We start from the raw sequence: 8,729 nt of genomic DNA, 5'->3' as shown, positions 1-8,729 counted from the left end.
AGCCCTGATGACTATCTATCCTGGCACGGTGCTGATGATCTTCAGCGTGTCGCTGTGGATTGTGGCTGCCTGGGGTCTCCACGTCTGTGAGAGGTAGACACACCAGTCCTGACCCCGGGCCTCTTATGAGTCGGATTTCTTCATCATTAATAAACATCCCTTTTAAAGTGACATAAAAATCCTCACGGTTTGATCTTTCTGATGAATGCTAATCTCAGGCACCATAACTATCGGGACCTGAGCAGTAACTACATGGAAGCCTTGTGGATGGTGTCCGTCACCTTCCTGTCCATTGGCTACGGGGATGTGGTGCCGCACACCTACTGCGGACGCAGCATCTGTCTGCTCACTGGAATCATGGTGAGGAATCAAATAAACCTGCCAACAACAAAAAAAGAGTATAAATGTAACAACAATGCAATCTTGACAGCATGACATATCTTATGATTATCTATCCTTACTGTCTGTCTGTCTGTCTGTCTGTCACACACACAATCCTGTAGGGGGCTGGATGCACGGTTTTGGTGGTGGCGGTGGTTGCCAGGAAACTGGAGCTGACAAGAGCAGAGAAACATGTCCACAACTTCATGATGGATTCCCACATCACCAAGAGGGTAGCTGTTAGACTCACAAGTCCCCAAAAAAAACATTTGTACATTTGAATTCACTTGAGACAAATGTATTTTCTTAGTCCGTCACAACAGGATCACTGTTGTGATACTTATCAACACTGTCCAATGGAATTTCAGGTATCCTGAATTGTTGAGTTATTGTTAGACTGCGGTTGAGATGTTATTTGTCCACTGTGCCTGGTAAATACATACCAGACCATTCCTTGACTCTAACCTCTGATTCTAAATGTTATGTCTTTCTGTATGAACCATTTGTATGTTACTTTGACAGTGTCTACTAAGTGAATGCAATTGAAAAACTATATTTTTAGCTCTAGTTTACTTTCATCCAGATAAAAATTGCAGCAGCAAATGTGCTGAGGGAAACATGGATGATCTATAAACACACCAAGCTGTCGAGGGAGAGACACCACTCCAGGGTGCGCATGCACCAGAGAAAACTCCTATTGGCTATCCACCAGTAAGGAGCCAGCCAATCACACCTTTCCTTATACTGACCTAACAATCAGATTAATGCTCACCTTCGTACTCTTCCACTATGACCTTAATACAAATATTTAGAGGTTGAATCACAGGATACATTTCTGAATGCTTGATGCTGAGTCCTCTACCTCAGGCTGCGGGATGTTAAGATGGAGAAGAGGAAACTGATGGACCAGGCCAACACTCTGGTGGACCTTGGCAAGGTGAGGTGGGCTTGGTGGAGATGGGGCCGAACCTATCCTGGTTCCAATGACCAAATCAAGTTTAGTAACATGCAGCTATATGATTGGTGTGAATTTTTCTTTGTGTTTCTCTACACTCTATTGTTGAGTAACCCAGATGCAGAATATGATGTATGATATGCTGTCAGAGGTGCAAGGTTGCAGAGGAGACCTGGAAACACATGTGAAGAACCTGGAGGCACATGTAACAGAGCTGAGGGAGGGTTTTAGGACCCTGATGCCCCTTCTCTCCAGCACTCTCTCCACACAGAACTCCTCAATCCGACATCTGCTCAGAGAGAGGGAGGTTCAGGTGGAGACAGCCAGTATGGGTGGACAGGATAGGTAAGGAAAATAGACATCCTGAGACCAAGGAACGCTCTCAACTCTTGAAACATTATTTGAAGCAATTTATAAAACCTTCAAGTCCAAAGAGATCTGTAGGTTTGGGACAAAGGTAGGATTGACACCAGGTGTGACAAATACTGTGTTTAGACTACTTGCAAGTTAATTGTTTACAGCATCTTTTGTGTAATAGGGGCACATTTTAGCCAGAGCGTGACAGTTTATCTTATATGATAGTGCAGAAAAGGTTGAGGTGACAGGATCATATGCGCTTTACCTTTTTTCCATTATGTTATTGGGACAGTCCATCAAAAATACATATTAATTATACTGAATTTGTCCCCATTTGCTTAAATAATTCTACAATTTTGCAATTGTATCCCTTTTCTGCCAAGTATGAAATGTTACCATGTAAGCATGATGTGCAAATACTTCCCAAAAAATAAAACATTACACCAATTCTTTAGCCAAAACACTTTTATTAAGAGACAGGAGGTTGAAGGGCAGAGTTACAGCAACTAACTGATCTGTCATTTTCAACAAGCACTTTCATCATCTTGCTGCCAGTCTTCCAGTGTGGTTCTCGCGAATTCCGCTGGGTCTTAAGTACCCGGCCGTCATGTTGGGGCCAGGGCAGCTGATATCAACCGGTCCAACCACTCCTCTCCCTCATACTGGGGGCACTGGATGCAGAATTAGTGCTGCTTCCTCCTGAATGAGCACCCTGACAGATGGAAAAACACAGTCAGGCCACAAGAACAAAAGGGGGTATTACAGCTTACTTTGCACTGATCTCTGGATGCTGCTGTCTGCGTTTGTGGACACATTCTGGAAGGAATGTGCATTTCATTATATAACACATCTTCTAAAATCTGGTTCTAATGCAGCTATCAGGTACCCAACCAGCTTGGCATAATGAACATTTGGAGACTGATAGTGACTTTATAACGGACATTTGTTCTCAACTTTCGAAAGGGGGGCGCCAATGGTCTAGCACAGCCCTTCTGCAAAGAGAGGTTCATCTAGCACTGGAATGAGATTGAAAAACTATGGGAAGTAGTTGTCCAGTCACTTGGCAGTGCGGGAAATCGAAAAATGAAAGATTCACCCCCCCCCCCACGCAAAGCAACTGAGGCAAAGCAGAGCAAAATTCGGGTGGGGAATGTTTTGTATGGGAGACAACTGACCCTCTGTGAGACGTGCTTTGCCCCCAGTGGGCTGACACAGGACAGTGGAACAGCCAACACACAGCACAACAGTCTGGGCGTGGCTGAACACAGTTGTAATCTTGTAGCATCCTATGGAAAAACACAGCAATACAATATTAATTGTTAATGTAAATAAAAAGTACCACAAAATAATCTACAATATAATGATGTCAAGCTAATTCACTGGTGGTGAAGTGGGGCTTACCTGGACACTTAACATCCATGAAGTAAGAGTTTGGACACTGGACGAGTCGCTTCTTCTTGTGACTCCTCTTCTCCTCCTCAGGGGATGGGTGCAACAAGTCTTTTGCGAGCTGTTGATGATAAGACATTGTTATTCTCTGGTTCGATTACACTTTACGTACATACTGTATGGTCTGGCGAGATGTTGAGCAGTGCCAAAGTATCTAGACAGCTCATTCGGACCATAGAGTGGAACAACTGCATCCGCAGCTCAAATCTAGCTAACTAGCAAGCAAACTATGGAATCTACATGGTCTTGATTATTCAATATTACACCAGCGTTGATTTAGACTGCCTAGGCTACATTGCTGGTTTGCTGGGTACTGTAGCTGGCGAACGTTGCAAATATAACCCAACTAGATAAGCATTTTGTCAGACAATTGCACGTCTTTTTATCTCTGTAGAGCAACAGCATCTCTCAAAAGGTAATTAATTGTACACCAGGTTGCGCAAAACTGCGTTCTGCGTACGAGTTAGTTTCTCTGGGCAGCGCTGTCACCATGTTTGCAATATGCGCGTCGCCATCTTGTATTACAATGCGCTAGCAATGCACGCGTGTAAAATATTATGTACAACTCAATCGACGTAACGGATAGGGTTGGAAACCACAACGGTACATTCTTCACTATTTTATGAAATGATTAAGTATTGCATGGGGTTCTAAAACTCCGTGCAAGTAGGAAGACATAAATTGTAATCCAGCGCGTGTACTCACTGGCATGTTGGCGAAGATATAGCCGCTGCCGGAAAGGAAGCTAAACCGGAAGGAAGGGGTTCATATTGGCGATGCCTTTGCTGCACAGGCAGGAAGTGAGTAAATGGAATCAAACGGGAAGACATATTTATAAGGTCTAAACTGTTCCTTGACGTTTTAAACACACCAATGTTAAATAAAGCAGTTCAGTTCCATTAAAAGTAATTCTTTATTAACAGATAGCAAAATAATTGAGACCCAAACAATGTCACGAGTAATGCAAAGTAATTGACTTTCAATCAAATAAGATACATCCATAATTCATTAATTTACTGTAGTTATGTGGGATGACATCTGTACTCAGGAATATATAATAAAGTGGAAGACAAAACAACTAAATATATATTTAGCGGTTGAATGAAGATGCATGGGATCAATATCATATCCTCTTACAAGACTATGCAGCCTGCCCCTGGTCCTCCTCAGGCTGACCGATGGCAGTTTTGTTAAGTGGGTCTCTGTGTGACATTATCTCTTGTATCTTGTGAAAGGCTTCACAGTCTTGAGGGAAGCGGTTCCTCTGCAGGAAAGAAAGAGCCCACAGTTTGGAGTCACGTTAAGGTTTGCAGGCCTTGTGTGACTCAGTGTCTGATACAACTATGATATCATATAGTGGAATAGATATATCTTATGATAGAGATGAGAGGATAATACAAGAGACTCACATTAAGACAAAGACGTAGCAAGCCTCCTGCTTCACCCTGTGCCACGAGTGAGGGCAGGAACAGGAGGAGAGATTTCTCTGTCAGCCTGTTGCCTTAAGAGACAAGAACAACACTGATTTAAAAAAGATCATTTATTTTAAATCTACTCGGACAATGATTAGTCATATTACCAAACTATAACTAATGCACGATTATTCAATTTTCTTTTACAGTGGGATTCACCTTTGGCAAGAGCTTTGATAAGGTGAGGGATGATATACTGAGGGAGGATTGCAGAGGAAGTGCCACTCACCTGCCAGGTTGAGGGAGGTGAGAGCTGTGTTCCCAGGCAGAATGACCTGGCCTCCGGCGTGCTGCACTCCTGCTTCCAGCAGGGGGCTCACTATCTCAACCAACTCAGCTGACTGGTTGTGTGTGTGAGAGAGAGAGAGACAGATAGAGAGAGAGAGAGAGAGAGAGAGAGAGAGAGAGAGGAGAGAGAGAGAGAGAGAGAGAGAGAGAGAGAGAGAGAGAGAGAGAGAGAGAGAGAGAGAGAGAGAGAAAGAGAGAGAGAGAGAGAGAGAGAGAGAGAGAGAGAGAGAGAGAGAGAGAGAGAGAAAGAGAGAGAGAGGTTGACAACAGTTGTCTCTCACCAGCATACAAAAAGCATTTTTTTTTTTTATCTATGACTAACGACACCAAAACACAAACCTCAACAGAAGCATACAAACCTTATTCTGTGTACCATTGCTTTTATCCTGCACAAAGACAGACAGAGCTATGAGCTTTCGGGAACATCGGCTTAATAAATCCAGTGGCATATACCGCAAAAGGTTATTTCTGTGATAAAGGTACAACACAATAAACCTAACGCCGTGTGTTTCAGTACCTCTTGGTCTGATACAAAAGGACGTTTTTCTTTGCCCCCTGCCTTGCCCCCTTTACCTTTGGGCACCTTGGTGTCGGACACTTAGAACGAACCGGACATAAAAAATGAGAACACTCATTATAAACACAGCTGTGTAACATTTGAAACAGTTGTAGTAGGAAAAAACATTACCTTTCTTGCTGAGTTTTAGCTCCTCTTTCTTTCCCGCTGCAGCCCCTGCCTGATTAGCAGCTGGCTTCTCATCCTTTTTGGGCGTGTCCTGGAACGACACACTTCTAGTTAAGTGATGGGAGTCAGGTGGCTGAGCGGTGAGGGAATCGGGCTAGTAATCCGAAGGTTGCCAGTTCGCTTCCCGGTCACGCCAACTGACGTTGTGTCCTTGGGCAAGGCACTTCACTCTACTTGCCTCGGGGGAATGTCCCTGTACTTACTGTAAGTCGCTCTGGATAAGAGCGTCTGCTAAATGACTAAATGTAAATGTAAGTGATGGGACAGACTTGGCGGCCTCTGATTCCCTTTCTTAACTCGAGGAAGCGGGAGCCCTGAGGAGGTGACCTACCTTCTTTCTGGAAGCGCTCTTGGTCCCCTTGCTGACGTTGCGCTCCAGAGAGGAGCTGCTGGGGATGGAGAGAGGACGGTCACACTTTGAGTCAGCGCTGACTGCTTGAGAAGGCTGAACACGCAGGGAGGGAAGGGACACACTGATAAGATACTTGAGATGAGAATAGGTCTAGTGGACAATAGGGGGGGGGGGGGGGGGGGTAACCAATAGCTGGATAGTGATATTTTCAAGGATTTATTCATTAATTTTGAGCACTTAAAAAAAGGGAGTTGTTCTACAGATGCTTAGAGAGAATGAGTGGACGCTTTCCCCCTCTCACCGACTGGTCCCTAGTCAGCAGCAGCTTCCTCCTTTCCACTATCTCCTCGTGGCTCAGGGCAAATGGACCAAGTACCTTGACAAGGCGGATGGAGAATCGCACGACAAGCCACACAAAGAAGAGCACATGACAGCACTCCAGAACACTATAAAACATACAGTATGTCAAGAGTCAACTTGATATTTTGAAGCATTTAAGACACCAGAACAGGTAGCTAACAGGAGTTTGTTCCTACCTCTGCCAGACGGGCAGCCCCAGAGTCTCCTATTTGGTTGTTGGCCAGAGAGAGACAGAGCAAGGAACGATTCAGACGCAAACCCTAGAACAACAGACCAAGTGGCAACACTTTTATGAAATGAATAATGAGTATCCATTATCATCCCAAGCCATATTATCTTCAACAAAAGCTTGATGTTTTAAAACGGGCATATATTTATATACCTGTGCTATATGAACAGCTCCTGCATCCCCAATGGAATTGAAGGCCAGGTTCAGGTGAAAAAGAGTCTTATTGGCCGAGTTACTTGTTGACAGGGCTGAGCCAATAAGACGAGCCCCCTCTTCTCCGATCCGGTTGTTTCGAAGTGATAGGTGAGTAAGGCTCGGATTGAAAGGACGAGTAGTAAGAATCACACATACTTGAACAGGGAGGTGTGTTTGCGAGGGGTGTATATGCAAGTGCATCTGTGGATTTGCTGACTCAAACAGTAACTCACACACTATCTTCAGATAGAAGAAGGTGGTAACTCTGCTCCGGAATAGGGTTTCCCTCCAAAACGACATTCCTGGAAGAGAAACAGAAGAATAATGGCAAGTTACATAGCTCAAAAAACGTTTTTTTCCTTAATATACAGTATGTCTTAGTATGATGTATGTCTATGTTGCTTAAATCAACTGTGTGTCAATGGCGTGAAGCACATGCAAGGAGCAAGATACTCAAATGCCCAGTCACCTGAGGTTGGAGCACAGTGAGATGGTATTCCTAATGGAGATCAGACTTTGCTCCGTCAGACCAGCCCTCCACAGACTGCAACAGAACACACATTTATTTTTAAAACCAATCTCCCAAAAAACAATTTCTACGTCAGACGGTAAAATTTCAGACGTGTTGCTGCCGTATTTTTTATTGCATTAGATGAGGAGGTACTGTAGGTTTTGTAGATGGCTTAGCGACGGAAGAGTCTTCTTCAGCACTCGCGCCTTAAGCTCATCCACCTTCCACCCTGAAAGATGATTTCAAACAGTCATGTCTATTATAAACATGCTTGTTTTGATTCAAGACTATGTGTATAATTCAGAAAGGCTTCATGGTACCCCATGGTAAACCTGGCAAACTAGAAACGACAATATACCGTTTTGTTTGTTCGACCGAGTTGTTTAAAATACAGTAAATAGCTAAGTTCTGGTCTCACCAAATATCCTGACCTCTTTGACACTGCAAGGGTCTTCATTCTCCAGTTCTACCACAAGGCGTGGCTTTGGGCACCATGTAGTGGTTGCTAATCCAGCACCCATCTGGGATTGACTGTCCTCTGAGACCCACAGGATGTTGTTGATATGCAAGATTAACAGTTGGAAAATGTTAATGAGTTGTGATAAAAAGGAAATAGACCACCACTTAAACATGACAAGAGTCGTTATGCGTGTGTGAGGAGGGGGATGGCAAGAGAGACAGTGAAGCAGGTAAAGAATCGAAGAGGCGAAAGGGATGGGAGATGCTAGAGATACATGTAGTAGTGAATGACGGTGCCAAGTCAACTGTCAACTGTTACCTATATTGCCTCTGTCTATGGTTGGGGAAACAGAGGCAGGATGTCTTATGGTGACAGAAGGGATTTCCCCCATTCCCAGAAGACCACAAAGCTCAGGGAAGTCCATCTCCAGACTGCCAGAACACTGATAGTCATCTACAGGGATGTAGAGGAAATTTGTATTATAATTATCCTAAGCAACTCATTACTGTGAGGAAGAACAAGTTGCAGCACTGTTTCTTAAGAAAAGGGATCTGATAACAACTATTTGTACTCACCTATGTTCTGAACAGGACATCTATCCTGAACGTTTATGCCTAAAAGTAAAAAACAACAACATATTACCGAGAAAGACATTCAGACAGTGATAGCGTATATGTAACACGTTTGCAAACGTTATTTAATGGTGAATTATATGTATTATTTGCAGATTATTTGCACAATTAGCCTAGCCCGGCGCTAACGTCTAGACTGTTACAGTACAGTACTACTACAGTACTGACTGTACTACTATGCTAACGTCGACTACTGGTAGCTTGCTGTTACCTGCTGTTTTCGAGAGTTGTTCCTCAACTCCTGCATTGCCCTTCTCCGTTTTCTCTTTTGCCTTTTCAACGCGCTTTCCCATTTTGCCTGTTTAGATAGGCTTATTTGAAAATATATCAAGCTAGTCTATAA

The 8,729-nt window shown here is 43.7% G+C and overlaps 3 protein-coding genes and 1 non-coding gene across 4 annotated transcripts; 1 reads left to right on the top strand and 3 right to left on the bottom strand.

Annotated features, from left to right (window-relative positions):
* The first annotated feature begins 7 nt into the window (after positions 1 to 7).
* Positions 8 to 1,685, top strand: LOC136962503 (small conductance calcium-activated potassium channel protein 3-like). Its single transcript, XM_067256292.1, has 6 exons — positions 8 to 93; positions 219 to 360; positions 504 to 614; positions 965 to 1,092; positions 1,249 to 1,318; positions 1,455 to 1,685. The coding sequence occupies exons 1-6, from the start codon at positions 8 to 10 to the stop codon at positions 1,683 to 1,685; spliced, it is 768 nt and encodes a 255-aa protein (XP_067112393.1).
* A 455-nt stretch (positions 1,686 to 2,140) lies between these two features.
* Positions 2,141 to 3,883, bottom strand: rps27.1 (ribosomal protein S27, isoform 1). The gene is made up of 4 exons (XM_067256120.1): positions 3,848 to 3,883; positions 3,095 to 3,203; positions 2,869 to 2,979; positions 2,141 to 2,405 (listed from the first exon to the last, which is right to left on the bottom strand). Exons 1-4 carry the CDS (start codon positions 3,851 to 3,853, stop codon positions 2,377 to 2,379), a joined length of 255 nt encoding a protein of 84 aa, XP_067112221.1. The 5' UTR covers positions 3,854 to 3,883; the 3' UTR covers positions 2,141 to 2,376.
* Positions 2,635 to 2,765, bottom strand: LOC136962725 (small nucleolar RNA SNORA35). The gene has a single exon (XR_010878940.1). It is a non-coding gene; the product is annotated as a small nucleolar RNA SNORA35 (small nucleolar RNA).
* Positions 3,884 to 4,179: 296 nt separating the features above from the next.
* On the bottom strand, positions 4,180 to 8,679 carry lrrc71 (leucine rich repeat containing 71). Its single transcript, XM_067256291.1, has 14 exons — positions 8,598 to 8,679; positions 7,448 to 7,523; positions 7,253 to 7,327; positions 7,017 to 7,085; positions 6,742 to 6,901; positions 6,536 to 6,619; positions 6,301 to 6,375; positions 5,979 to 6,092; positions 5,591 to 5,678; positions 5,420 to 5,499; positions 5,262 to 5,288; positions 4,844 to 4,955; positions 4,552 to 4,643; positions 4,180 to 4,406 (listed from the first exon to the last, which is right to left on the bottom strand). Exons 1-14 carry the CDS (start codon positions 8,677 to 8,679, stop codon positions 4,284 to 4,286), a joined length of 1,257 nt encoding a protein of 418 aa, XP_067112392.1. The 3' UTR covers positions 4,180 to 4,283.
* Between the last annotated feature and the right edge of the window lie 50 nt (positions 8,680 to 8,729).

This window comes from Osmerus mordax, chromosome 18 (assembly GCF_038355195.1).
Source record: "Osmerus mordax isolate fOsmMor3 chromosome 18, fOsmMor3.pri, whole genome shotgun sequence".
Lineage (NCBI taxonomy): Eukaryota > Metazoa > Chordata > Actinopteri > Osmeriformes > Osmeridae > Osmerus > Osmerus mordax.
The sequence above is the reverse complement of the archived record's forward strand: the minus strand, read 5'-3'. Positions and strand labels throughout refer to the sequence as shown.

Coding starts and splice junctions, on each gene's coding strand:
- LOC136962503 (XM_067256292.1), top strand. CDS start 8: ATGACTATCTATCCTGGCACGGTGCTGATGATCTTCAGCGTGTCGCTG. Junction 361..503: donor GTCTGCTCACTGGAATCATG/GTGAGGAATCAA, acceptor ACAATCCTGTAG/GGGGCTGGATGCACGGTTTT. Junction 1,093..1,248: donor CTCCTATTGGCTATCCACCA/GTAAGGAGCCAG, acceptor CCTCTACCTCAG/GCTGCGGGATGTTAAGATGG.
- rps27.1 (XM_067256120.1), bottom strand. Junction 2,980..3,094: donor CATGGATGTTAAGTGTCCAG/GTAAGCCCCACT, acceptor GTTTTTCCATAG/GATGCTACAAGATTACAACT. Junction 2,406..2,868: donor CAAAGCACGTCTCACAGAGG/GTCAGTTGTCTC, acceptor TCCATCTGTCAG/GGTGCTCATTCAGGAGGAAG.
- lrrc71 (XM_067256291.1), bottom strand. CDS start 8,679: ATGGGAAAGCGCGTTGAAAAGGCAAAAGAGAAAACGGAGAAGGGCAAT. Junction 6,902..7,016: donor CTTCTATCTGAAGATAGTGT/GTGAGTTACTGT, acceptor TTTCAATCCGAG/CCTTACTCACCTATCACTTC. Junction 4,644..4,843: donor CACCTCCCTCAACCTGGCAG/GTGAGTGGCACT, acceptor TTGTCTCTTAAG/GCAACAGGCTGACAGAGAAA.